The 27724-nt window shown below is 41.6% G+C and overlaps 5 protein-coding genes across 8 annotated transcripts; 2 read left to right on the top strand and 3 right to left on the bottom strand.

The window, feature by feature from the left end:
• The first annotated feature begins 193 nt into the window (after positions 1-193).
• Positions 194-4237, top strand: psmg2 (proteasome (prosome, macropain) assembly chaperone 2). The gene is made up of 7 exons (XM_061665561.1): positions 194-337; positions 568-739; positions 822-880; positions 1737-1855; positions 2854-3036; positions 3123-3243; positions 4105-4237. Exons 1-7 carry the CDS (start codon positions 281-283, stop codon positions 4180-4182), a joined length of 789 nt encoding a protein of 262 aa, XP_061521545.1. The 5' UTR covers positions 194-280; the 3' UTR covers positions 4183-4237.
• Positions 3973-13059, bottom strand: ptpn2b (protein tyrosine phosphatase non-receptor type 2b). Of its 2 annotated transcripts, none has more exons than XM_061665542.1 (10): positions 13015-13059; positions 11904-11994; positions 11729-11829; positions 11353-11451; positions 10803-10940; positions 9793-10002; positions 8780-8941; positions 8545-8708; positions 7305-7373; positions 3973-5059 (listed from the first exon to the last, which is right to left on the bottom strand). In XM_061665542.1, exons 3-10 carry the CDS (start codon positions 11762-11764, stop codon positions 5038-5040), a joined length of 900 nt encoding a protein of 299 aa, XP_061521526.1. In that variant the 5' UTR covers positions 11765-11829; positions 11904-11994; positions 13015-13059; the 3' UTR covers positions 3973-5037. The 2 variants fall into 2 exon arrangements, with proteins under 2 accessions (XP_061521526.1, XP_061521525.1); XM_061665541.1 differs by lacking the exon at positions 13015-13059 and adding an exon at positions 12809-13007 and having other exon boundaries at positions 3998-5059.
• A 982-nt stretch (positions 13060-14041) lies between these two features.
• eif3i (eukaryotic translation initiation factor 3, subunit I) lies at positions 14042-18140 on the top strand. Its single transcript, XM_061665554.1, has 11 exons — positions 14042-14140; positions 14372-14464; positions 14675-14762; positions 14845-14910; positions 14984-15133; positions 15505-15632; positions 15727-15837; positions 16386-16475; positions 16553-16626; positions 17039-17131; positions 17211-18140. Exons 1-11 carry the CDS (start codon positions 14138-14140, stop codon positions 17290-17292), a joined length of 978 nt encoding a protein of 325 aa, XP_061521538.1. The 5' UTR covers positions 14042-14137; the 3' UTR covers positions 17293-18140.
• Positions 17324-21385, bottom strand: LOC133396080 (probable histone deacetylase 1-B). 3 transcript variants are annotated; one of them, XM_061665530.1, is made up of 12 exons: positions 21252-21385; positions 20739-20851; positions 20254-20371; positions 20094-20168; positions 19873-20011; positions 19605-19746; positions 19433-19525; positions 19244-19352; positions 18478-18858; positions 18142-18297; positions 18040-18082; positions 17324-17972 (listed from the first exon to the last, which is right to left on the bottom strand). In XM_061665530.1, the coding sequence occupies exons 1-12, from the start codon at positions 21298-21300 to the stop codon at positions 17948-17950; spliced, it is 1443 nt and encodes a 480-aa protein (XP_061521514.1). In that variant the 5' UTR covers positions 21301-21385; the 3' UTR covers positions 17324-17947. The 3 variants fall into 3 exon arrangements, with proteins under 3 accessions (XP_061521514.1, XP_061521515.1, XP_061521516.1); XM_061665531.1 differs by lacking the exon at positions 18040-18082; XM_061665532.1 differs by lacking the exon at positions 21252-21385 and having other exon boundaries at positions 20254-20369; positions 20739-20846.
• Positions 21386-22834: 1449 nt separating this feature from the next.
• Positions 22835-26293, bottom strand: sh3bgrl3 (SH3 domain binding glutamate-rich protein like 3). Its single transcript, XM_061665580.1, has 3 exons — positions 26165-26293; positions 25036-25203; positions 22835-24053 (listed from the first exon to the last, which is right to left on the bottom strand). The coding sequence occupies exons 1-3, from the start codon at positions 26207-26209 to the stop codon at positions 23988-23990; spliced, it is 279 nt and encodes a 92-aa protein (XP_061521564.1). The 5' UTR covers positions 26210-26293; the 3' UTR covers positions 22835-23987.
• Between the last annotated feature and the right edge of the window lie 1431 nt (positions 26294-27724).

Raw genomic sequence — 27724 nt, 5'->3', positions numbered from 1 at the left:
GGGGGGGGGGTTTAAAAACTTCTGCCTTTTTAAACATTCTGTTTTTACAACATAAAATTGCTTATATGATGTCAAACAAGTGTTAATTTTTACTGGCTATCGTAAGAATGTTTCGAAGCTCATTCTAGTCACGCATTTACGCCAGGCACTTTCTGGGTCTTCAATGAGAACAGTCGTCGACGCCGGACCGGAAGGACCCCAGAGCGCCGCCCATGAAAACAGAAGTGACACTTTTGAATGATTAAAGCTTTTAACTGTAAAGAATAGTAACAAAACAAACATGTTTATCACTTCACAAAACTCACCGCCTGTGTTTAAGGATTTGACGCTCGTTATGGTAAGTACGGCTCATGTACTCCAATATTCCGAAGCTAAAATGAGTGATAGAATTACATTCGAAGAAAGTAAAACGACTCAGCCTTTCAATACATCCGTCCACCTACAGAAAACAAAAATAAAGTAAAACTACTCACCCTGTTTATACATCATCTGCCCAATTACATAATATACCAATTAAAATTCACCCTCACCCTGTAGACTCTTAACTTGTATATAATATTGTGTCAGCCAGTGGTGGCGGTGGGCAACGTGGGCCAGCTGGCGGTGGACCTCCTCATATCCACCCTCAACCTGCCCAGGGTGGGCTACCTGCACACGGACTGCCTCATCCCAATGGCGGGCAACAACCCGTACGCCACCGGCAAGGAAGACGCGGGGGAGCTGCACACGGCCGCAGAAGGTGGAACCCCGATACTTAAAATCTCCATAATAAATGTGCCTATTAATATGAACAAACATGTTTCCCCCCCCCTTGTCAACAGTGTACGCAGCACCTGAGCTCAAGATAGCAGTTCTTCAGATCAGGGCACCAGTTGTCAAGGTACGGCAATCACATGTTGACGTCACAGATAGGTGACATTTACTTAACCATTTGACAACAACGACGACGACGACCTTAGCTGTGTTTGGAATCACCCCCTAGCCACTATATACAGTGGTGCCTTGACTTTCGAGTTTAATTCTTTCTTGAGCCCCGCTCAACACTTCTCCAATTGTCTTTCACCATTGAAGTGAATAGAAATGCCATTAATCTGTTCCAGCCCAACCAAAACCTTTGTAACATCGTGATAATTCAATGGGCATTGTGCCACCATGGGTAAGGTCCTGCATATACATACCACACACAGAACACAGAAGACTGTCGCCACTAAGCTTCAGTCATATTATTCTCTTTTTGCAGAGGATAAAAAAATATATGCCTGTGAGTGTTATGTGCTGTCTGCATGTGTTCAAAATATAAGTTGTTCAAAAGTGTATAATTACAGCGAGATCTGTGCTAGTTTGGCTTGCCCATCTATTGCATTTTGCATTGTATGTTAGCATTAAGCTACAAGACTTTTGTAACACAAAGTTAATGTGGTTTGGTGACGTACACGACGTGTAATTCTATTTGTGTTATGTTTAGTTTTACAGTAAACTTCAATTGGGATTGGCAATAAGCAGCTTGTATTAAGCACTTAGCCTCTTTTTTTTTTTGGAGGAGGACTTGTTCACCATCTTCCAAATCGGTGCTTGTTGTGAATTTGCTGCCACCATAGCTAGCACTCTCAACTCAAGGATCTTCATCCAAAAATGGCGACCCCGAATAGGGAGGAAAAAAGATGGGATGAAGAAGACTGTATTTGGATGCTCGTGCACGCTATTGCTAAATTGACGTTTTTCTTACCGCCTTGCAGACCAAATCCAGACGCTTCCGTCGGCTGCTGCTGTCCTGGATCAAGGCCAGCGGCTTCTCCCGGACGCTGGTCCTGTCCAGCTGTCACGCCTACCAGAGGGACGACCAGCAGCTGCAAGGGTAATGCAACAATACTATCACTGTGTTAAATCTTAATGCCATTTGAATCTAATACATTCCAGTAAACCCCATTTATCGTTGAGGATACGACCCAGACATATCCGCAATAGCTCAAAATCTGCAATACAGAGACCATATAAAAAAAATATATATATATATATATTATTTTTTTTTTTTTACCCCTCGCACCAGCTTGAACTCAAACTTAATAAAACACACTTGAACTTATAGAGACACACTTTCTTTCCCCAGTATTCCTTAGCACCTGTTCTCAATCTCACTCACACACTTATGCAAGTAAGAGCTCATGCATGCTTGCTTCAGGCTGTTTTGTTTTCACTTTCAGTTGAAGTTTACTGAGAGAATTAAATCACCCAAACCATATAATTTTGTCTTACCCAAAGTCTGCTCGCTTAATGCTAACATGAATACGAAACACCGTAGAGAGGCTCACGGAAATTAGCATAGATGTTCGGGTAATTGTCAACCTTCCAACAGATGCTACTTAACACACACAGAGCAGCAACACACACCTGCAGCATCTAAGAATACTCACGGGCATATATTCTCTGCTGTGTGGGAACAACGTATATTAAAAACGGCAAAATGTGGAACGGTATTACAGTGAAATGACGCTGCATCTCTTTCGGTAGACATCAGTGCTTTCCCAGCATGTTGTGGCACAAAGTGATACGACACTGACGGCATGCAACTCTATAAATTCGTACTTCTGGAAGGAAGTATTTAAAAACAACTGTTTAACTAACACTTGAGTGTTCGTATGTTCGTAAGGTGAGTGTTTGTTAGTCGTATTCAAAATCCGTGTGAAAGATGGACCACAATATAGTGGGGGAAGACCATATTTTAACTTAATTACTTCTTGTTACACTTTTCTAGCAGTTTAGAATGTGTAAAGATTACTTAAATAATCCCCTGCACAGTTAATACAAGTTATATGATGTTATGTGTTTTGATATTGTGTATTCGTGTGTTTTTAGCAATCCATTAAGGTACTTGATAACGCTAAGCCTCCTGAAGAGCAGTGGTGATGCCTTCAAGGAACTGGGCTGGAAGGAGATGGAGAGGGTGCCCCTTCGCCCGGGACGTTTTGACACCGGCACAGAACAGCCGAGACTCTACATTCCCGGCGGAGGCATCACTAAAGGCCTCTACATGGACAGGTAGGGCGTTTATAGTTCATTTAAAAAAAAAAAAAAAAATGGTATTCAGCAGGAAAGTATATATTAAGAATGTGGTGCTGTTGAAGTTGCACCGAGGACATTCCGCTGGCCGTACTGCTCGTTTTCTGCTCAGAGGGCGACAACGTGCCGGACGCCTTGGCGCTGGTCAGTCACCTGGACGACTGGCTCCACTTGCTGGACAACCCGGTAAGTCTGTCATTCCAAACCAATGTGATGGGAGATTATTATCATCATCAGGTGTGTCGTGGGAAATGGTACATTTCACTTCATTGGTTATTTACTACGAGTACATGAATATTTGTTCATCTAGCGATGCCCGCGACAAACAGTCAAGGTAGATAATTACCGACTGACTGTGTTGAGTGTTTCCTCGCTTATTAGCGATTCGCTACTCGGCAATGATTCTGCTGTACTAGTACCACTAGTGAGACGTGGGTGCCCCGTAGTGGTATGCGAAAGAATCACTGAATTCACTGTTCAAACTGGGTCTTAAAAAGTACATTTGTTGAGTAGAGTTTCATTATATCTAACTTTTCAATTCAATACATTTACTTGTTCTCATTTATGTAAAAACAATTTACTTTTATTAGACTAAATGAAGCGCTTCCCCTCACTTCAACATAGTTTCTTGGCACCAAGATGCCATAAGAGGATACCAAAGCACTACTTTTATATTAGAAAGGGCTTTGTCCTGACAGGCGGAATGAAGCCACTGGAGACTGTTGCTGTGCCTCGGCGGGGGCTGCTGTTTTGGGTCACGACACAATGTTGTCATTATTAAAAGTCCATAATTTAGCATATGCCATGTTTAACTGCAGTTTACTACATCATCTACATTTCACTGTAATGACAAGAGTTGTATCTAATTTGCATGTCAGAAAAAAAATACACTGATAAATGCATAGCAGACATGTATGTTTTAGGTTTTTCTTTTTTTATATTTTAAATTACAATCCTCATTTAGTTTTTACATTTTAAATGGAATGACATTATCTTATAAGCATCCGTGCCCCCTTCAAACAGTCCGTTCTTCCTGCTTTCTTTCAGAGCCGAGAGGCCAAATGGAAGATCCCAATTTCCTGGAGTCTGCTATTTGGGAGCGGCATCCCTCCTGCCATCTTCTGAGTCACTTTTTGTAACCTCGTTTTATATTTCAATAAAAAATGATCAAGAGCCAGAATGAATGTTTCTCTTGCTTGACCTCATTCGGGCCCTAACTGTAAGTGTTTGGCCCAGCGCCACGCTGTGTTTCCCAGCAGTCCCGCCTCCACCATGTCCGTAACTCGACTCTGAAACAAATGCGCGTAACGCCCCCCTCACGCCTTCACTTTCACACATCCTACACTTTGAATTGTGTAATTTGCAGGGGGAGCACATTTGAGCAAAATATATGTTGTCTCTGGCATTTTAAAAAGAACAGGTTGAAGAATCAAGATATTTCAAACAATTACCAACATAATCTATTGTTTAACACAGAAGTCCATATATTCTGTAAATTAGATACCAGTTTTATTAGAAGATAACGAAGGAAAGAATTCATTGCCTCTTTTTTCCCCCATGAAATTCTCTGTTCAAATGTGTAACAATGCATTTTATACGCACTCTTATAAGGAAAAAAAGAACTATGTACATGCCACTAACTTTGCTGCTTCAAGTACTTTTTTATAAAAAAATAGAACATTTTCATCAAAAAGGTCTTCTCCCCCCCACAAAAAATACATAACTGTTTAATTTGAAATTAAAACTTGTCAATGCATAGCTCTTATTTCAGTCGGTATAAATGTGTGTATGACAAAAGCTGCGAATAATGAAACCATTTTAAGAAATGCTGGTGTGTTGTTTTTTTGAGTGTCTGCTGTAAACAGTTTGGAGAGGAAGAGGAACAGGAGGTGCTGGCGAAGAAGTACACAGAGGTTGGTGTTTTCCCTGCTGATGTTTTTTTGTCGTCGTCGAACGTAGCCTCGGGTTGGTGGGGCAGAGTCAGGAGTCCCCGGTCTTTGCTCTGTCATGAGACAAAAGCAAATAGCATAATAAATAAAGCTGTCTGGACTTGAAAATGATGAACTGCAAGCAATTAGAAATGCATGGCTGGAGATGACCGCAGTGTACCCCCCTTTGGCATCTTGTGGATCTTTCTCATGCATTCCAATTGGTGGATGAAAGAAGAGTGTTGTTCTACTAACTCACTGTCCCTCCCGGCAGAAGAGGCGGAAAATGCAGGCTTTTTTAAAAAAAAATTATAAAAAAAAATAATAAAAAAAAGCCATCTGGAGAAAAAATAGACAGTCCCATGTCCCGGAATTTGTTTTTTCTCTCTCCACCATGTCACTGTCTAGAAAAAGGTTGGCTTTAAGGGGAAGTGTAAACATTTTTTCCTGTCATCAATTCAGGGGGAAAATGTTTACAAATGCATGACTTTTTGAGGGGGGGGATTTCTGGGTCAACTATTTAGGGTGAAAAGCGTAAAAATGTCATTTTCCTGGGAAAAATCAACAATTTTTAAGTTAAACTTGTTGGGATGATAGAAGTGGGGAAAAAAAAGCCATATTTTTTCACATTTTTGTATGTCACTGTTCCGACTGGAAGAAATAGCGCTGAAATTGTTTTTTTTTTACCTCAGTCTCACTGTTCCGTAAAGCTGTTTTAAGCATTTATTCAATATCCATCTTAAGATCCATACTACTAGTTCCATACTAGTTTGCTCTTCGTCCTCATGAGTAAGACAATTCAGCGCACTAGTTGAACGACTGTGTCTTACATTTTTTCCCACAACCGCATGACATTTCTGCACACTAGTAGGATGACTACGTGTTACGAGGAAGGCAAAACTACTAGTAGGCATTTTGGTGCCACTAGTAGGGTCAAGGAGGCTACTATCATGTGACACACGCCTATGAGTTGGGCCTACTAGTGTATCAAAGAAGTCAGTTTTAATTGCATACTAGTAGGCCTAAAGTAGCACTAGAGGAAAAAAAAAACATCCCTGGTAAGACATTTGTTCACTAGTGTGCCAAGTTTCTTACTAGTGAGGACAAAGCGCGTACTAGTGCAAGGACCTTAAGATGGATATCCCATAAATGCTCAAAGAGCTTTCCATAGCAGTGGAAATGTTTTATTTTTTTTTTACGAGTAAGACAATTGTTCTACTAGTGCGCTGAATTGTACTACTAGTGAGTGAGTGAACTAGTACACAAACCTTAACAAGGATATCGAATAAAAGATCAAACAGCTTTCCATGGTAGTGGAAAAGTGGTACTAGTAAGACAATTGTTCTACTCGTGCACCGTAGTCATTCTATTACAACCCTGAATTGTCTGGCTCGTGAGGACATAGAAGCTTCTAGTACACAGACCTTTAGCTGGATGTCAAGGATGTCGAATAAATGCTCAGATCGGCTTTCCATAGTTGTGGAAATAATGTTACTAGTAAGACACAGTTGGTCTACTAGTGCGCCCCAGTTGTTCTATGAGTGCGCTGAATTGTCAAACTATGGAATAATTGCTCAAATGACTTTCAATACGTTACAGAAAACCTCAAATTTAGATGCAAACGTGCAACACATTCAAAACAATTTCAAACGGCTGTCTAGCAAATCATAAAAACAAAAGCACAAGCAGAGCAAAATAAAATAAAAATAAAAACACAGAGCACACGCAGTGGACGTACGAGATCTGGAGCTATTTTGAAACGCGCCATAACTGTTGGCGTTGGGTCACGAGCAGCAAATGCAGCCCAAACTACCCGAGGAGTAAACAGCAGATTGAGAGAAAATGGTGTGTGTGTGTGTTAAAGTATGGAAAGCCGTTTGAGCATTCATTCGATATCCTTGCTATCCAACCTAAGGTCCACATACTAGTACACTCTTTCTCATTGCTAGTAGGACAACTGCTTGCTACTAGTATTGCTAGTGACATAAAATGCTACTCGTTAACATCTAGCGCTTCATTACTAGTACTAGTAGTGCACAGATGTCAACTAGTGCGCAGTTTTGCCTCACTAGTAGCATGTAGTTGTCCTACTGGCACATGGACCTTAAGCTGGCTATCAAATAAATACTCAAACAGCTATATGGAAAGTTGTTTGAGCATTTATTCTATATTCTACTAGTGTCCAAAATATCCTGACTAGTGAGGATAAAGAACCTTAAGATGGAGCTCAAGGAAAGGGAATAAATGCTCAATAGGCTTTTCCTCATGCTAAGAAGTGAAGGATGAGCCAGCATTTGCGTTCCGGCGTAGTTTAATCACCTTTTCCGCTTCCTGTCGGTGTCATTGGTCCTTTGGGCTGTGGAGAAACTGTCGTCCCTGCGTCGTTTGCTGTCCAAAAATATATAAAATTAGGGCTGGGCAATATGGCTTTTTTTTTTTTTTTTCTAATTTTATTTCCAGGAATTTGGAAAGAAGAAGAAACAAATGACAAAGACATTACTCAAAAGTTTTGCGTTTCGCTTTTCCCCGATTGGAATTTGCTGTATTTCTCCTGATAAACAACCGTTAAAACAGTTTTACCCCCAGGATTAACTTGTATCAACAACGACAGAAATAAAAGAAATTCTTTATAGATGTGAAAATATATGCTTCCTCTGTGAAAATATGTATGTAAACACAATCCTAAATAAATTAACATTTTAAATGTTCAACAGTTGATCATAAAATGAGCCCCCAAACTGCGTAGATCGAAGAGTGTAACAACCCACGATAACGCCGCCCAAATATTTGTGACTTGGAAGCACAGACCTCTGGTCAAAAGTTTCCAACATGTGGCTTAATCACTGCTTTGGCAAAGTATAAACGGGAACTATGTCTTTGTCAACATTCAGTTGTCTTCCACTTGGCTCCTTTGTTGTCATACGGACAACCAGGATTTTTCCTGGCTCAAATTTAGCCAGAGGCATGAAGTGTTTATGCCTGGCTCAAACAAACATTTTGATGAAGTACTGACGTGTATTTTAATGTTCGTGAATGTTTTCTTTTCTGAAAACTCAACACCACCTCGCCTCCAAAAATATTATTTTACGAGACGTCGCTGAAAAGCCAAAAACACAAGGTTGTAAGATACTTTTTTTCTGCGAAATCACACGTGAATGGTTACAAAAAAAACTTTTACCTAAATTCATGAAGTCATCCGACATGTTGGCAATTGGAAATAAATTCCGTCAACCATTTCAGGAATGACTTCCATTGCAAGGTTAGTGAAGTAAGTTTTCAAGACGTCAGAGCTTTCAGAGCCTGAAATTAGGCGCAGGTGGCCGTCTATGAATTTTATTTGATGCAAAAATCTTTTGAAAATGATTCCGTTCGTGATTTGTTTCGTTGTAACAATTAGAGTCACTAGTCGTCTGAAGAGTGGTTAAGTTGGCAACTGTGACTGTTCTTTTATTGAACAAGCTCCTCTCTGTCCATGTTGTCACCAATGTACAGAAACCTCAGAAAAATGTATTTATTTTTTGGCCCCAATAAAAAAAATGGACTGCTGTTCACTACTGACTGTGTGGTGCTGTTGTCCTGCTCCGGCGACTGGCTTGGCCTCTCGCCGTCGTGTCTACTGTACTCTTCTTCGCCGGGTGGTCCCGCCCGCTGACTGCCGTTGCATCTCTCCGGCGAGTTGGCGGTGGGCTCCTGGTCTTCCCGGGACAACTCCCGCCACGGACTCTGCGAGACGGGAAGCAGACGTTCCCGCCGTGTTTTGTCGTTCCGATGACAGACGTCGTGAGCGCGTTTACCTGCACGGACGCGTCTCCCATGATGCACTTGGTTCCCTCAAGTACAGCCACGAAGGAGAAGCGCAGCTGGTCTGGCGTCTGGATGAGACCCATGCGGTACTTCCGCATGTCCAGCAGGATCCTACGGATGTCCAACGCCGACGCCTCTTTCCTTTTGTCCATCTGCCAGACAAAAATAAACACCTCCCTCAAGTAGATGCCTACTTCTTTTTTTTTTTTTTAACCATCAGACAAAAAAGGGTAGTGGTGCATGTTCACACATGGACATTTAAGAGTTAACTGCTGAGCCCATTTAACTCCGTTGTTAACCAAAATAGCAGCACCGAAGCACGTAAAGAGTATCCATCTGCGAGCCAAAAATAAATGTCTTCCTCAAATAGACGCCGCGCTTTTTCCCGTCAGAAGAAAAAAACTGCTAGTACGTGTAAATCTTGGTTCATAGATGCTATTGTTAAAAAAACTACCTCCTGAGTCTTTTTGAACTGTTGCTAACCAAAACAGCAGCACCAAAGCACATAAACAGCCTCTTAACAGTGGGGAAGTGTAAACGACTTCCTTGCGCAGTTTTTAACATGATTTTATGCTATGCTTGCGACAATTTGCTCTGACGTGATCGCCCCACAATGTTGAGTACGTTAATGTTTTGAGAAGATTAGAAGCTACTTTTCTCCATTTCTGTGTGTGTGTGTGTGTGTGTATATATATATATATATATATATATATATATATTACTATGAATGTTATATTACATTACGGTATTAGAAGGTTTAAAATACCTTGTTCCTGTTAAAAATGGTCATCGCTGAGAGCTCCCTAAAATTGAAAGAGTCAGCATTGAATCACCGAAAGATCCTCGATGCTCTCCTTATGACGTGTGGTCTAATACAATTGTCCATTTATAAAACAATGTATTGTTGAATAAAATGTACAAATAAAGGCCTGCCCTTTTACAGACGCCTCCTTCAACCTGCGGTAGTTTAACTTTTTGTTTCCCAGCAAACGAAAGCGCTCACCAGCATGAGACACGTGTCCACCAGCGAGAAGGTCCCCGAGCGTCCGATGCCGGCGCTGCAGTGCACCACGGCGGGGCCGTGGTCGGCGCCCAGCGCCCCCGACTCCCGCACCTTCAGCAGGAAGTTGAGGAAGGACGCCGGCGACTCGGGCACGCCGAAGTCGGGCCACGTTGTGTAGTGAAAATGGTGGATCTCCTGCTTCTCTCCCGTCTGTGAGGACAGATTTGGAAATTGCTCCATTGAGCAGTGGTTCTCACAGCAAACCGCAACTTGGGGATGCGCCAAATAATTTGTAAAACAACATGACGTGATTCCGCTCAGTGGCGTGCAAAGGGGGGATCTAAACGGGTTAGGGTGGATATTTGACTTTGGAAAAACATCCTTGGAGACAAAATCTATCAGCAGCAGCCCTTTATCCCACTAACAGTAGCAGCTTCCGGCATGTGCGATATGTGCAGCAGCACAGCGGGGCATTTCCAGTGAGGACGCCATTGCAGCTGGGACTGTTCAGAACCAAAACGGCAGCATTCTGGACTAAGCTGACCTTGACACTTCAGCAGAAAGTGGAGCCAACAATTTCAATTCCAATGCGTGTCTTATCGAATGATGTGTGAATTGTGGAAAACAGGGACGTGAGGAATTACAACAAACGTATTCTTCTTTTCTCCTGGCTTGCCACCCATTGTAGAAACTAAGGAGTACAATACGAGTCAAACGTCATGGGCCATGTCAATTATTGTATGATTGTTAATTATAGTATATGCCGCGGGTCGCTAAAAATGAACGGCAGGATGCAAATGGCTCCCAGGCTGTCGTTCATGGTGTATTTAATTCCATTGAATTTGGTTACGTTCCTTTCTATTAAACGGGTCATGAATATTTACGTCAGTAGTTATGTTAATTTGCTGTGTCCTTGGAAGAATTTCTAGCATGAAAAGGGTGCCGAGGTCCAAAAGGTTTGCAAACCACTGCCATAAAAGTACAGATGACAGGCAACATTAAACACTTACGCTCATGTTCTGCAGCTCCAGCACTCTTGTGGTGTAGTAAGACTTGACGTCTTCTGACAGCAGCGTGACCAGGAAGCGTGTGTCCTTGAACGCCATCTCACGCTCCTCGGACATGGGCCAGTACTGAGCGCACTTTTCCTGACGGACAAAGAAGAAAAAAGAAGGTGAGAAAACGCTGTACGACAGTATTTCCTTATATACTGGACGCACACAACACTGCGGAGTGACGACACGGTAGAGTCTACTGCATCTCAAAAACACCACGTAACGCAAGCTCATCTCTAAAACTAGACATTGAACGACTTCAGATTTTTTTTGTAGTCCATGCTAAGGGTGATGATAGTTGAGTCAACTTCGAATAATCGATGACATTAATATTTTTTTTTTTTAGTTGTCAACTCACCGTGTGTGCTTTCGCCAGAGTCTCCTGGAACGCTAATCGGTGTCTCCGCATGATTGTATTTTTTAAATACTGTTACTGTTACCCGAGTTTACCATTTCGAACCGTACAGTACCGAACCAGACATCTTGGTGGAAACGTGATCCTTACCGAGCCTTTCTCAATGACCCTGTTGAGCATGATGATGGCTTTGCTCTTTTGCTCCCAGATCATGAGCCAGAAGTGGCCACACGTGTTCCTGAGGGGACCCTGCGGATACACCCAAACACAAAGACATGTTAGCTACTTGGTGTTTCAGGCTGAGGGCACTTCCAACAAAACATTATATGTCATTTTTGCCTTGTTTTATCAGTCAACATTCTCTTCAATGTACGATCAAAGGTTGCAGTTAAAAACGGAGTCCAACAAGGCAGTAGTCTCACCCCACTGTCAATGTCAACCACTATATTTTGATTGCTGTAACAGATACAAACTGGGCTTTAATTGGCACAGAATGGCACAAAGTAGCTCAAAGCCCAGGACTTGCCTGAGTCAATATGTAACGTCTCTGCGCTTCTTCCATCACCACCAGGCTGGCGTTGATATAGTCGTTGTCTGCGTTCTTCAGCTTCACCCGGCTGTGGTCAACTGCGTGGAGATGGAGGGAGCGAGTGAATGTCAGGACTCTCATTCATTTTGAGACGAGCACGGCCTAGACGTACACGGGCTGACGTCTCGGTATCTGTTGCGGCTGCGGTTCTCTGGATACTTGGCAACTTTGTAGGAGCATTCATGAGACTGACTTCGGATTTCCTGGAAAATGGCAGTAAAATTTATGGATTTATTGACATTGTAAAATGAAGTCTGTAATAGTATACAGAATGATAGTAGACAGTGGTTATAGCATTATAAAAGTTGTGTCAGTACAACCCTCACAACCTGGGTGCTGAATTTAGCCATATGGTGGAGATAAAAGTCATTTGACATATCCAGGGTAGGCCAAAAGTAGGTGTTCACTTTAAAACGGTTTAATGTTATTAGGATTAATCTCGTGAGTGCTTGACGTGTCCTCCTTCCAAGAATGGAATGTTCCTCAAACCTTCCCAGAGCACAGCGACACAGCACCACATAAATTCCAAACTGCATAAATTTAAATTCTAGCTTTCAATACAAGAGATGAACTCTTTCGAATTATGTTAGTATCAAGCAATGGTTAGGGTCCAAAAATAAGGTTTGGAGGCTGTGTGTTGGGGTATCACAGTAAGACAGAACGTCGGGTTTCTAGCCTGGGTTAGAGTTTGTAGTAGAGTTCTAAACCAGGATTAGGGGTTTAAACAGTGGCAGAGAGCACCTTTCTTCATTCCGTCATCATTCCTTCCTTCCATTCCTCCATCCTTCCTCTTTCCATACCATCCGTGTTTCCTTCCTTCTTTCCTCCTTTAAATAATTTAAATTAAAAGAATTGTATAAATACCTTAATCTGGGGACAACCTGGCATTATCGATCATTAACTTTGCCAAACACCCACTAAACGAAATTATTAAAAATGAAACGTTCAGGTTTTAACGTCTAAAAAAAACACCCGGCTAAACGTTAGCAACATGCTACGTCGGCTAACTCCACTTACCATGTACAATTTGTGCCACCGGCCCTCCGACTCTATGTCCTCAAACTCTCGCTCCATTTTCACCAAGGCAATGGCAGCGTAAGTACCAGTCAAGAGCGTCTACCTCATAACTTCAGCCGGCTCGGGTGGTATTTAAAAAAAGAAACAAAAGCGCTTCTTTGTGTGTTCGGTGGGAGGAATTACGACTTCCCCCGTGGTAAACTTACTTTAATTCGTCGTCGCGTTTCCCCAGATGACGTCTGAGGATGTGCGCATGCGCAGGCATGGGGTCCTGCGGCGCCTGTCAAAGGCCACAGAAATCTTCGCGTAAACAAAGATCTGATTTGACGTCACACAATACTTTTTAACAATAAATAATTATGGAATTTAATCTAGTGAAATGCCCGAAAAAAAATCTATTTCACTGAATTGTGAAACTTATTTGTCCTCAATGAAAACTAAATTGTTCCAATATTTGTATTAAATATAAATGTGTTGAAATTAACATGTATTTAAATAGTTTCACTAAAAAAGATAAATGGGTATGTGTTTTATAATTAATAAAAAAAATGTAAATACATGTTTGTATTAGATTAATCAAAAATATATTATATCAAAATGAAAATATTTTAGTTTTGAAAATTATATGTAGTTAATAAATAATACGTGATGTATTAAATATTTAATTTATAAAATATTTGAAATCATTTTACTATGTACTATTATTTATTACTGTTAGTTTTATGTCGAAATGAAAATTATGTATTAAAACTATTTCTATAATACATTTTATATTTAATATAATTATCATTAAAAACGTATAATGTTTGGTAATAATTAGTACAAATAAATGAAAAAATGCTATAATTAAAAAAATATCACATCTGCCTCACAGTTCTGAGGACCGGAGTACAAATCCGGCCTCGCCTGTGTGGAGTTTGCATGTCCTCCCCGTGCCTGCGTGGGCTTTCTCCTGGCACTCCGGTTTCCACATTCCAAAAACGTGCGTAATTTAAAGACTCTAAATTGTAAATTTAAAAATGTAGATTATTTGTTTATTTTAGATAATAATAATAATAGCAATCTAAAATAAATACACACGAATTAAATGTATTGAAACACAATTAATACAAACAAAAACACAGTAAATATTATTTCGTGGCCAGTTACTTTACACTCCAACACCTTAGAGGGCGCACTCGCATGTTTCTGCTGTTGGCCACTGTAATGGCATCACTTCCGTTTCCCCCCCGGCTTCGCCGACAGAGACACGAGTGTTCATTTTCTCTCTCTCTCTCTTTGGGCATACGGACCTTTCTAGACCCGAGTATTAACAGTCGGTTGGAAAACATGGTTCGTATATGATGTGCTTTGCTCATAGTATCCCCGTTTGTTTACTGAAATACAGTACGTTGCTGTAGTCTCGAGCCTGCCTCGTTAGCTGTCTCTGGAGGAAGAAGCAGCGCTGCTTAGAATTGCGTCGAGTCTATATTTTATAGCGTGGTTTGTGAGTGTTCGTCAAATAGTTGGTAAGCAAAAGCGCCATTTTTAATACACTGCTACGTGTCCCTGTCTTCTCCATAGAAACCCATTCTGCTTCAGGGCCACGAGAGGTCCATCACTCAGCTCAAGTACAACAGAGAAGGAGACCTCATCTTCTCCGTGGCCAAGGACACGGTGAATTTGGCAACACTACTGCACAGTTAAACGCAATTAGACACCGTTGTTCATACAAGTGCTTCGCAACCTGTAAAATCCCCAATTACTGCTTTCCTATTAGCCGTTTTACTACCATTTTTGAGTCAAAATACATATACGGTGAACCCCTGCCTGCTCATTCGCTATTCAAGATGATCTATATTTCTGTATATATATTTTTTGTTTTAGGTTACAAATGTGTGGTACTCCGTCAACGGCGAGCGTCTGGGCACCTACAATGGACACACGGGAGCGGTGTGGTGTGTCGACTGCGATTGTATCCACAGAATTCCAAATGTATTGTTCTGTAAGTGTACCTCACAACCCGGTAGCAGCTTCCTTAGCACGTCCTTCTTCAGGGGACACCAAGAACGTGTTGACAGGTTCGGCCGACAACAGCTGTCGGCTGTGGGATTGCGAGACGGGTAAGTCAGCTGTTGTATTACGCTTAAAATCTGGCCGGTTATTGAGCCTGTCTTCAATGTGATACGTTCACAGGTAAACAGTTGGCCTTGGTCAACACCAACTCTGCGGTCAGAACGTGCGGCTTCGACTTCAGCGGCAATATCATCATGTTCTCCACGGACAAGCAGATGGGCTACCAGTGCTTCCTCAACTTCTTTGACCTGCGGGATCCACAGCAAATTGGTAACATCATCACTAAGTTGAGATTTGACTATTATACAGAACCTGTGGAAATTGATCTGTTGCAGGTTCAAACCTGTGGCCATGTGGAAATGTTTTTTTTTAACATTATTAGCTGTCATACAAAAGACTAGCCACTTATTTCCCCACTTGAAATAATGGAAATATAAATCACTATTATCTGATAATAAAGCATTTGTTAACTGTTGAGGCAAAGTTCTAAGTAACATTTTATTTATGCACTGTCGTACAAAATGTTACTTTTTTTTTTTGTCATTTTAAAGTACTGTATAAATAAAGCTGGGTTGAGGTTCTTAGCTGGGGTGTAAGTGTGAAAAAATAAAATAAAAAGCTAACCCCTTATTTTTGCACAGACGACAATCAGCCGTACCTGACCGTCCCGTGCAACGACCACAAGATCACCAGCGCCGTATGGGGCCCGCTGGGCGAGTTTGTCATTGCCGGGCATGAGAATGGCGAGATCAACCAGTTCGGTGCCAAGGTGGGTGGCCGGCCGTCTTATTAGCAACCCTGTCATTAGTGCTTTGCACACATGCAGAATTGAGCGGTGTTCCGTTGTCGTTGTCGGCGGCCAGTCAGGGGACATCCTGAAAACAATCAAGGAGCACAGCAAGCAGATCAACGACATCCAGTCGTCGGTGGACCTCACCATGGTCATCACTGCGTCCAAGGACAACACTGCCAAGGTAACCACATATTCCTGTTACGAGTCTTTTCTTGGTTAATTTTAGTTTTTTTTTTTTTTTTTTTTGTATTATTTCGGGCTGTGTTCGAAATCACTCCATATCCTTTAAATCGTTTATGAAGTGAGTTTGCTAATAAGTATAGCTGTTCAAATATGTAGTGCCCACATTGCTTCTTGAAAAGTAGTCACTAGTAAAATATATCCCATGATGCATTGCGCTGATAAAGAAAAAATATTTTCTCATTTGTGTTGTTTTCAAAATTTCAATTGAGTTGCACAGGTTATAAGTCACACAATGGTGGAAGAAGTTTTTAAATGTTTTCTTTATCATCTCATTATATATATATATATCACCAAAACCTGGCATTTGGACACAGGTGGCGTGAACAGGACAAATACAAAATGAGAACACTTGTTTAGAATTTGGCACGCATGCGTGGGTATAGCTAGTCAAAGATTTGCTTGTGCATACATACTATTATAGCTTTCCAACAATAATGCTCACTTTTGTTAGTTATTTTAATATTTGTCACGTTGGACGCTCCTCAGCTCTTTGACTCAGCCTCCCTGGACCACATCAAGACCTTCAGGACAGAGCGACCCGTCAACTCGGCCTCCATCTCGCCCATCATGGACCACGTAAGTTGCCCCTGCAGTCAGGTCAGTGTGTGTGCGTGTGTCTTCAACACTCACTTTGAGATGCGTGTGCGACACAGGTGGTAATGGGTGGCGGTCAGGAGGCCATGGAGGTGACCACCACCTCCACCAGGGTTGGCAAGTTCGAGGCCAGGTGAGACACCAACATTCCTTATTTAGTGGATTGAATCATACAATTTATGTAAAATGTTTCATTCTAGACTCTGCACTTGAAAGTCTTGGGTTTTGTTTTTTGCTACCAGCTTACATTATTAATAAATTTTTGGAGAGCAATTTCATGTAATATTCTTAATTTCTGAAAGAGATGTTTGAATAAAATTTCGATTTCAAGAAGTGGAAGCTCACTCTGCTGGCTGTAGAAAGTGTACTATTGACAATGTAGTAATTATAAAAACACTGGCTATCCCATTTGATTAATTTAACGTTGTCATGGGGGGGTGGTTAACAATCTGAAATTATAGTTCTGTAAAGATTTTATTTTCAGACCACATTTCCCAGCCCTATGCTTGGTTATTCTTTTAATTAAACATGCATGTGACTCTCAGGTTCTTCCACGCTGCCTATGAGGAGGAGTTCGGCAGAGTCAAGGGACATTTCGGACCCATCAACTGTGTGTCGTTCCACCCAGACGGAAAGAGGTAAGCAAACCCGTCCACAAGCACCAGTTGATGTGCTTTTTATTGTGCTAATGTATGTATTTTGCGGCACGTGTTCCAGTTACAGCAGCGGAGGAGAGGACGGATACGTGAGGATTCACTATTTTGACCCGCACTACTTTGACTTCGAGCTGGAGGTGTGAAAAACACGCACGCCAGCAGGCGTTTTGAGACTCATGCCTAGTGGGCATCCAAAGCAGGTCTTTTTTTTTTTAAACATTTTGCCATGATAAGACTTGACACCCCCACGTAACACAGCATTTCTACCACCTTCAACTAAACAGTTCCAACTTCATATAGCGCCTGTGTGATTTGTCCAAAATTAACTCAGTGAGTTTCTCTGTTTTATTATTATTTTTTTATTACAAAGTCAAAAGTCCTGGTAGCAAGATCACATCACCTTTGTACACGACCACAAAATAAGCTTGACTTGCTTTTTTATATATATATATATATATATATATATATATATATATATATATAAAAAGGGGGTGGGGGCTTCAGACTGAAGCACAATGAAACAAAATATAGGATGCTTTAAAAATAACTTAAGAGTGGAGCGACAGCAAGGAAGATCATAATTACACGCATTCAGTCATTATTACAAATAGACGCTTAATATGTATTAAAAAAATACTGATGAGGGTAATTTGAGCAAGGATGGGTTTCTTCATTTTGGATGGAGCACAAACAATGATGAGGTTGTTTTGGTCTACATGGTGCATCGGGCGGGTGGGGGCTTAACACTGGCAACGGGGTATGTGCTCCATAAGCACGGCAGTCAAAGCACTTCTGTCTTCAAGTAGTCTTCACTTCTTTTGCTCTAAAAAAAGTTAAACATATCAAACATTGCTGTGTAAACACAAAGTTATTGAGTCAAATGATCTTACGCTGAAGTATCCATCTTTTCCTCCTTGAGATCATCATTCACATCTACAAAGCAGGAAAAAAAGTGATGTGTACATTTCCCCCATTAAAGAAAAACTGATTACCTTTCTTTTCGTCCATGTCACGCTCCTCCTCTTTCTTCACCCGCTTGGCCTTCTTGTGATTAGTCACATTCCGCCGGCCGCCTCCTTGCCCCTCAGCCTCATCCTCCGAGTCGGAGAACTCCTCGTCGCACGCTATCCTCTTGTCATGTGCGCGGACTTAAGAACAAAGCAAACGCCATGGCATTATTATTTTAAACCTTTCAGCACCAACAGAATGGCTTGTCTCAGCAATCTTCTGTTTTTGGAGGTAGTATAAGTTGCTCATCTACATTCCCCCCCCCCCCCTGTTGCTGTTCCATGGAACGGGGCTAAAACGTTGTCCGCCTTCAGACATACTGGAAATGCGTTTGTCCGGGTCCTCGTCGTCCTCATCAGCGCTGTCGGGGTGCGGTGCGTCCACGGGTATGGGCTGCATCTGGACGCCCGGCGCATGGGGCAGCATGCGCAGGTTCTCAAAAAGCCGCTGCTTGATCTTCTCCAGGTACTCGTCGGTGTTCTGGTTGGTCATGTTGGAAGGGCTGATGTGCAGCTTGAAGTCTGGCCCGAAGTACTCGAAGTAGTCGTTGTAGGGCAGCTCGTTGGGGATGGAGCAGTCCAGCGCCACCGCCGTCTCGTAGGTCCAGCAGCGCGCCACGTTGCGGATGGTGTAGCCGCCCCCGCCCAGCATCAGCAGCGGCAGGTTGAAGCTCTTCATGTACTCCACGCACTTTGCATGACCTGGAAAAAAGTATTCCATGACAGTCACCACTGTATAAACTCGAACCTAATGGAGTGACCAGGAAGGTGTCTGCAGACCAATACTGTCAGCTAGTGGCCCTTTATAGTCTCTGCTGGAAATAAGTGCATTAGCATCCTAAGGAACTGTAATTTAATGATCATATTGTACTGAGCAGACACTTTCCTATGATCTACTACTTATATACATACTTTTTACACACCGAACAAAACAAAAAAATGCAACAAGTTTTTGCTCACATTTTTCATGAGCTGACCTCAAAAGCTAAGACTTTGTTCACAAAAGGTCCAATTCTCAAGTATTCACAAATCGTTCTAAATACGTGTTAGTGAGCACTTCTACTTTGCCAGAAGCGCCGTTTTTAACCTTTGATGGTGAGGTTAAAGCAGCCCAGTCTGTCGCCTGACAGGGAGTCGGCACCACACTGCAGGGCCACTGCACTTGGCTGGTACATCTCCATCACTTTGGCCATGATCTAACACACAAGCACACTTATTCATACTGCATATATTGACTTGACAGAGTCAATAAAAGAGAGTTGATAAAAGCACTTACAGGTTTGAAGATGGCCTCGTAAGACTCGTCGTCGATGCCATCTCTCAGTGGATAGTTGACAGCGTAGTACTTTCCTTTCCCGGCGCCGATGTCCTACAAGTGAATGCATCAGGAGCGTTACTGTTTTGTGAACTGTCGCCGGAGGGGCCCAAGGTGGGCCAATCCTACTCACCCTTAGGTCTCCGGTGCCCGGGAAGTACTCTCCGTACTTGTGGAAGGAGACGGTCATGACACGGTCGGTGGTGTAGAAAGCCTCCTCCACGCCGTCGCCGTGGTGGATGTCGATGTCGATGTACAGCACACGCTGGTGGTACCTGTATACACCGACAGAGCAGCGGACATTTTAGGAGACAGGATTGGACACGTGGTCAACACTGCTAGGAAATTACATTATCTACATAGAAATCATTTTAAAGACTCTTAAAAATTGTATATATTACTTAAGCAGCTCAAGGATGGCGAGCACGATGTCGTTGACGTAGCAGAAACCAGACGCCTCAGACTTCTTGGCGTGGTGGAGCCCCCCAGCCCAGTTGACAGCGATGTCGGTCTGTTGCTTGTTAAGCTTCACCGCGCCCGCTGGAAAAACATAATACATACATGGATGAAAAGCGTCCTGGCGAGAATATTATGGGACGACCGCTTGGTTGGACAAACGCACCCACGGAGCCGCCTGTGGAGAGCTGGCAGAACTCGAACAGGCCGTCAAACACTGGACAGTCTTCTCCCACATTGACTGTAAGGAAAATACAAGTGAGTGAGTTGAAATGTGCACATTTTACATATGATTTAAAAACAAAAAAAAACAAAAAAAAACTCACATCTTTGCATCTGCTTGCTGTATTCCGACATGTTGTCCGGCCGGATGGACCTGAGGAACTTGATGTAGTCGTCGCTGTGGTACTTTGTCATCTCCTCGCCGCTTGCTTTGTGCGGCCTCTTTGGACACATCATGTATGTATGAGCCAAAATTAAGAGAGTCAAATAATAAACTCTTATTTTTACCATTTTAAATGTAAATAGATGGACTTTTTTTTTTTATAAAACACACATACAAAAATGTAATTTTTGGAGCGCCCAGTACAGTAATTATTGTTAATAAATTACCCGAGTATTTTTAAATTGTTTATTTTTCATGAAAACAAAAACTTTACAATTCCTTATTTGTAAATTTTGATGGATTTAACATCATATTTTAAAATGGTTCAATAAAATTAGAGATACCCAAAAAATATATATATACCAGTACAATACCAAGTACATTTAACCAAAAACATTTAGGTTGTTATGAGCATTCGCTCCTCACGTAGATCTCCATCTTCCTGTACAGGCCATAGTTTAGGAGCAGGTTGTGTGTCATGCGGATCCTGTGCGGCTTCATCGGGTGGCCCTGGCCGTAGTAGTAGTTCCCCACGTCACCTGGGACCAAAACAAAAATGATAATTATTCTTAACACTTGGCGAATTCACGATTGAATTCTAATTGACGGGCAGGATAGTTAGCAAGGCTCTTTAGCATCCACTGGCGAAAGTGGGACCACTGCCAAACTCACAGTATTCAACATACCAAATAGGTGTTTGTAACGCGTTCAAATTATAAAGTGGTTTAGTCTTAGTTTGACAACACAATATTATCACGTGTGCGTTCATACTAGCAGCTATGTTAGCTTAGCACGGAGCTAGTTAGCTGTAGGTTGCCAAGCCGGCTAGCCCGACCGACCGGCGTCGCACTTTTAAGCGGTATCACTCGTATGTTTCAAAGCATTCACAGCTCGCCCAAAGCGCCGTTAAATGTCTTTAAAAACGCCAGGGATATTTACCGTCGTAGTAATAGCAAACTTTCTTTTTTGTTCCTTGCGACAGCGCCATTTCACACCCAATTAAGCCACTACTACTTGATTTAGGCTCACACACCGGCGCCTGGCTGGTGTGTGGTCGCCAGCCAATCGCGGAGGCTTCTTGGCACCGCCCGGCTGGGAGGCGCCGATATCAAAACGAGTCGGCGCCAACAATGAGAAGTCTCTGCTCGATTCCCTCGTAACTCATATGGAAGCCTGTTTATGCCAAAAGTATCAATGTGAAGGCAGTTACGATAGCTAACTCTATTTAAAAATGTGGAATTGATATTTAATCATTATAATCAACCTAGTTAATAATGTATTGCACAACTCATTTATGTGTTTATGTACATTTTAATTATTGAGACAGATGGAAATAATCACGGAAAATATACACTACAATGTATATATATATATATATATATATATATATATATATATATATAGTGTGGAGCAATATATAAATTATACATATATATGGATTTTATTTTAAATATATAAATAAAGAAGGAGCTAAGCGGAAAGGCGTAGCTCTCAATTTACCGGTCGATCTATGTCCCTAAAGAACAAGATCCCGGATACAAAGCGGCCGAAAATGAGTTTCCTCCGCAGGATGTCCGGACTCTCCCTTAGAGATAGGGTGAGAAGCTCAGAATAGAGCTGCTGCTCCTCCGCATTGAGAAGAGCCAGATGAGGTGGCTGGGGCATCTGTTTCGGACGCCTCCCCGGTGAGGTGTTTCGGGCACGTCCCACCGGGAGGAGACCCTGGGGACGACCCAGGACGCGCCGGAGAGACTACGTCTTTCGGCTGGCCTGGGAACGCCTCGGAATCCCCCCGGAAGAACTGGACGAAGTGGCTGGGGAGAGGGAAGTCCCTGCTAAAGCTACTCCCCCCGCGACCCGACCTCGGATAAGCGGTAGAAGATGGATCTATAAATATATATCAAAATATTTTTAACATAAAAAAACTGGACGGCATAAAATTAGATAAAATATCAAATATACAAAAGTTGTTTAGATTTTAATTAAAATCGATAAATGATTTAAGATACCAAAAAAAAAAAAAGACCTTAGCATTATATAGTTTTTATCTTACTGAAAAAAATATAAGAATACAGAGAATCGGATAATCAATATAAAAATAAATTAAAAAGATATTTAAAAATACACAAAACTGTAATTGAAAGTGAAGAAAATTGTTCAAAAATACTTTAAGTTGAAAACAGGTTATGTGTGTGTATGTGCAGATTTAAATGTGTATTTTAATGTAAAAATGTTATTTCAATAATAAATTGATTAATAAAATTTGAGTAATACAATATATATATATATATATATATATATAAAGATCATCCTTCCACCCATCCATTTTCTGTACAATTAAGTGCACTATGGTCACAATAGCTAAATATTTGCTTTGGCTTGAAAATATATTAAAACATTTGAGAAAACACACAAATAAATGCCCCTAAAATGAATAAGCATGTTTCGTTTTAATATTTTATATTCTTAAATACAATTGGGACAATCATACAAATTGAAATAATCCAAACAGTTTGATTCAACTCCATTTTTTATTTTTGCAACCCATTCATCACATATCACAATCTTCTTGGAAGATAACAGCATTTTATTCCCTATTTTCTTCTACTTGTTGTCATTTTGGCCAAGGGGAATTGGTCCAAACACAAAGCAAAGAGCTCAGACATGGAACGTGATCGGAACATAACACAAGCATACGGACATACAAAACAAGCCTTCATATTTCCCCATATGGTGAGAGGTCCATTGAAACACACTGTGTTACTGTTTCAGTGCATAAGGTCTTAGAATGGTCATAGCCCTGGACCAGCTACATGGTTGAACACAAGACGTGGTGTATTTTTGGTCATTTTCAGTCAACAGTACAACATTTAAAGTGGAAATAAGAAGGGAATTACAAAGAGCTCGTGACATTCTGAAATGTTCTGACAAAAGTAATGCATTTTGTTTTTCACATTTGTGGCTCGTCTTGACGGACAAACCAAGTGAAGATGCGTCAAATACTTGGTGGGTGCATCTTCAAATTCAGCCTTCACTTCTACGTCAGTGCAAACTCCAAAGTGGTACGCGCCAAAAAAGTGCTACAATTTGGAGTAAGCGTAACGATGACCATAGAACAGGAAATAGTAGTTACTGAAACAAACATCAGACAGACAGTCTACATTCTACTGTAATTTTGGAAGCCATTTTGTTTGGACTTAAGATCTTCCACTGTGTATGGTAGAATTTTTTTTACATGGCCAAAATCTGTTTTTTTTTTTTTAAATAAAAATAAAATAACTGTGTAAACCAACAAAACCTCCTGAACTAACAGCTTCTGTAATAATGTAATATTATTAAGACTTCCAATATTGAGATCAGGGTTTCCCCAAAATGGGCACTCTAGGACATAAAATGGCTGCCAATTGTCCCAGAAAGTTTTGTTTTTAAATCATTTAACCTTGCATGCGCAACATGGGAATGTGGTAAGTTAAAGGCTCGAGGACCAAGACCACATCATTAAGACTGAGTGATGATGGTGGTTTGTGGATTAATTTCAAGACAAGCTTGGTTGACGCCTATGCTTAAACCAAGACGCATGTTGAGGATATTTGGCATTCTTCATTATGGCATTTGATGAAAGTCAAAGGGGGCTTCAGTGTGGTTGACGGGTGATGGGAGCTGGAGGGGTATGATTCACGCTAGTTTCAGGAACTGGTCCACCGTGTCCGCCTCCACCGCCTCGGAGAACATTTCGTAATCCTGCAACGGGGAAAATAGGAATAATTAGTGTGAAACTGCAAAAACCACGCCGCATTGAATGCATTATCAGTTAAGTTATCATCGCACTTACAACAGAGGAGAACGAGGGTCGTAATTTTGTCTCGTCGTGTATTCCTAAATGTTACTGCTTAACCAATGAGCAACCAGTAATGGTTTAACCCATAAGGGTCTCGACTAAAGTAGACCCCGGCAGTTCAGTTGCATGAGATAGGAACCGATCCTGACTGCAAATAACAAATCTTCGCAAATAATCGACACTCTCCTAAAAGTCACGACAACCCCAATTCCAATGAAGTTGGGACGTTGTGTTAAACATAAATAAAAACAGAATACAATGATTTGCAAATCATGTCCAACCTACATTTAATTGAATCCAATACAAAGACAGGATATTTAATCTTCAAACTAATAAACTTTATTGTTATTAGCAAATACCATGTTTCCACGACCATAAGGCGCACTTAAAAGTCTTACATTTTCCCCAAAATGGACGGGGGGACGCCTTTAATGCGGCGCGCCTTGTGTGCGCACCGAGTTCCAAAATCTGTAAAGCTCCGCTTGACTGACTGGGCGCATTTCCTGCCGACACGCTGCTTATTTCGAGGAAAGGCGGACGTTAAAGGGGGAAGGGTGCGCGTGAACGAGGACGCTAAAGGCACGCCACCAGTAGGTATATAGCGCCGGTATGCGCATTGGGCAAAACAACATCGGTTTGGCTAAGGACCCCCGAAAATGGCACCTATGAAGAGACACGCTTACGAAGCACAGTTTATACTGCAAGCTATCAGTTACGCGGAGGAACATGGGAATCGAGCAGCCGCGAGAGAATTCGAGCCTATGTTCTGAACTGTTATTGATCTACTGAAACATTTGGATCTTAATTCACGTCACCCGATTTCCCTTGGGGAAAATACACTTTCACGTTGCAGGTGAACAACAACAGCAGCGGACGGTTCCTCACCCCGCAGTACTGGTCCTCGTTGAAGAGTTGCGGCGGGACGGCCGCCGGGTTCCCCACTTTGCTGCGCATCTCGTCGCGCAGCTCGCCGCCGACAGAGATGTCGACCAGCTCGTACTGGATGCTTTTGCTGTCCAAGATGCGCATCACGTCCGCCTGCTGGGACTTGATCTGCCAAGAAAAAGTCAGTTTAAACGCACAAAAATTGCATTTTATCAATGGGGGGGACGTGGCATTTACTTATTGCTAAATATCAGCTATATCAAATGACTTTTTTTTTTTTTTTTTTGTCTTAAGGGTTGGTGGGGCACACAGGAAGTTGGGTGTGGATGTGTGTAACTTGCCCAAGCTCGAGAGCACCAATTAAAAATTATTCTTGAACTTGAATTTAGCGACTATATATTTTCAAATTCTTTATGTCAAGAAATGTTCCTAACCGTACAAAACAGGGGGCGGTTGGGAACCATGATTTGAAACCCAAACTAAAAACCCTAACACAGGATAGAAACCAAAACCCTGGCTACAAACCTGATTTTAAAAATCAAACTTTGAAAGCGACACCTTCCACTGAAACCCTAACAATTGCTAAACCCTTACCCTTGCTGCAAAATAAAATAATAAAATTTTAAAAAAGCATGAATAGACAAATTCCTTGAATCTTTAGTCCCCCAATGCAGTGCAAAAGCAGTATCAGATGCAAAGCAAATATTTTTACATTGTATTTTATTTTCTTAAGTGACTATTTCCCCCCTATGCGATGGGGTGGGTCCAGGGGAGTTGGGGGGGGGGGAGGGGAGGGGGTTTCCACGCTGTCTGCCCTTCTTTCACCGCCACCCGTCACCCAAGTGGCCTAACGACCGCCCCCGAACGAATTCTCGTCAGTGTTTTAAACCCAACAACTAACTTGACGCGAAGCATGCAGTTGTCCAACACACATCGTTGGTCTTCTTTCTTTGGAGTACGTTTAATGGCTAAAAAAAAAAAAAAGCCATTGCTCCTAACGCTGTCGTCCGCGGGCCCGCCAGGAGGAAGCTAGCGAGCCAAGCTGGGTGTGTCTCGTACGAGGCTCGCGACTTAACAGAAAAGGGGGGGAAAAAAAACATCTTTGACGACATTCTGCTGAACGACTCACCGTCCGCGAGGCAGTTACAGTGGTGTAGTACAGTTTAATCGCCATGTTTTCTTTCGTCCCGCTTCTTCTCTTCCTCCCTTTTCCGTGGTTGTGCTCGTCTCGCAGTGGGCCTCACGTGATCGCGTCAACTTTGTATGCGGAAGGAAGTGTGAAGCATCGGTAGTGAGGGGACTTCAAAATAAAACGGCTGTGTAGCGTGTTACACTTTAACACCCCTAATTTGAAATAAAACAAACTGTCAATAAAAGTGCAAGTGATATGACAAAAATAGGGCATTTGTAATTTTTTTTTAAGTCATCCAAAATGTAATTCATCACACATACCTATTTTTTAAAGATAAATAGGTTGTGCGAATAACCATAAGAATTTAATTTCAGGCACACAGCCCATTCAAAACCATACCGAAAAAAATAAATTCAAATTACTGTATCTGTCCTATAATCACTTGAAAAGAGCATATCGCTACCGTTGGGCGGAGTCCTTTCAGCTCCAAAACCATCACTTTTCCGGAAACTAGAAAAAAACGGCATGTTTTTTGAGCCATTTCCATTGGTAGATTGGTCAATAATTTACAACCCCAATTCCAGTGAAGTTGGGACATTGTTAAACATAAATAAAAACAGAATACAATGATTTGCAAATCATGTTCCACCTATATTTAATCGAATACACTACAAAGACAAGATATTTAATGTTCAAACTGACCAACTGTATTGTTTTTAGCAAATAATCATTAACTTAGAATGTTATGGCTGCAACACGTTCCAACAAAGCTGGGACAGGGGGCAAAAAAGACGGAGAAAGTTGAGGAACGCTCATCAAACACCTGTTTGGAACGTCCCACAGGTGAACAGGCTCACTGGGAACAGGTGGGTGCCATGATTGGGTAGAAAAGGAGCGTCCCTGAATTGCTCAGTCGTTCACAAGCAAAGACTGGGTGAGGTTCACCTCTTTGTGAACAAGTGCGTGAGAACATAGTCGAACAGTTTAAGGATGATGTTCCTCAACGTACAAATGCAAGGAATGTTGTAGGGATTTCGTCATCTACGGTCCATAATAGCATCCAAAGGTTCAGAGAATCTGGAGAAATCACTGCATGTAAGCGGCAAGGCTTCTTTGTTAAAAGAAAAGGTGATGTAACACAGTGGTAAACATGACCCTGTCCCAGTTTTCTGGAACGTGTTGCAGCCATACAATTCTAAGTTAATGATTATTTGCAAAAAGAATAAGGTTGATCAGTTTGAACATTAAATATCTTATTTGTAGTGTATTCAATTAAATATAGGTTGAACATAATTTGCAAATCATTGTATTGTGTTTTTATTTATGTTTTAACACAACGTCCCAACTTCATTGGAATTGGGGTTGCATAAAAATAACAGACCCACGGGAGAACTGACCAATAGTATTGTATAGTATATTATATTTGTAAATTAAAAAAAAATATATATATATATATATATAAAAATTTACCAAATTTGGACAAAGGAGGTTTCGGCCTGGCAGTGACGATATTTTTTTGCAGAGGTGATTTCAATTCATGAAGGTCTTTATGAGGGA

Source organism: Phycodurus eques, chromosome 20 (assembly GCF_024500275.1).
Source record: "Phycodurus eques isolate BA_2022a chromosome 20, UOR_Pequ_1.1, whole genome shotgun sequence".
Lineage (NCBI taxonomy): Eukaryota > Metazoa > Chordata > Actinopteri > Syngnathiformes > Syngnathidae > Phycodurus > Phycodurus eques.
The sequence above is the reverse complement of the archived record's forward strand: the minus strand, read 5'-3'. Positions and strand labels throughout refer to the sequence as shown.

Coding starts and splice junctions, on each gene's coding strand:
- eif3i (XM_061665554.1), top strand. Junction 15,838..16,385: donor CCAAGGACAACACTGCCAAG/GTAACCACATAT, acceptor GACGCTCCTCAG/CTCTTTGACTCAGCCTCCCT. Junction 16,627..17,038: donor GTTGGCAAGTTCGAGGCCAG/GTGAGACACCAA, acceptor TGTGACTCTCAG/GTTCTTCCACGCTGCCTATG.
- sh3bgrl3 (XM_061665580.1), bottom strand. CDS start 26,209: ATGGCGATTAAACTGTACTACACCACTGTAACTGCCTCGCGGACG. Junction 25,204..26,164: donor CTGTAACTGCCTCGCGGACG/GTGAGTCGTTCA, acceptor TTTTCTTGGCAG/ATCAAGTCCCAGCAGGCGGA. Junction 24,054..25,035: donor ACGAGGACCAGTACTGCGGG/GTGAGGAACCGT, acceptor TCCCCGTTGCAG/GATTACGAAATGTTCTCCGA.
- LOC133396080 (XM_061665530.1), bottom strand. CDS start 21,300: ATGGCGCTGTCGCAAGGAACAAAAAAGAAAGTTTGCTATTACTACGAC. Junction 20,372..20,738: donor ACAGGAAGATGGAGATCTAC/GTGAGGAGCGAA, acceptor ATGTGTCCAAAG/AGGCCGCACAAAGCAAGCGG. Junction 19,353..19,432: donor ACGAGGCCATCTTCAAACCT/GTAAGTGCTTTT, acceptor CTTGTGTGTTAG/ATCATGGCCAAAGTGATGGA.
- psmg2 (XM_061665561.1), top strand. CDS start 281: ATGTTTATCACTTCACAAAACTCACCGCCTGTGTTTAAGGATTTGACG. Junction 338..567: donor AGGATTTGACGCTCGTTATG/GTAAGTACGGCT, acceptor ATATTGTGTCAG/CCAGTGGTGGCGGTGGGCAA. Junction 881..1,736: donor TCAGGGCACCAGTTGTCAAG/GTACGGCAATCA, acceptor ACCGCCTTGCAG/ACCAAATCCAGACGCTTCCG.
- ptpn2b (XM_061665541.1), bottom strand. CDS start 12,865: ATGGAGCGAGAGTTTGAGGACATAGAGTCGGAGGGCCGGTGGCACAAA. Junction 11,452..11,728: donor GACGTTACATATTGACTCAG/GCAAGTCCTGGG, acceptor GTGTATCCGCAG/GGTCCCCTCAGGAACACGTG. Junction 8,942..9,792: donor TGGACACGTGTCTCATGCTG/GTGAGCGCTTTC, acceptor TTTGTCTGGCAG/ATGGACAAAAGGAAAGAGGC.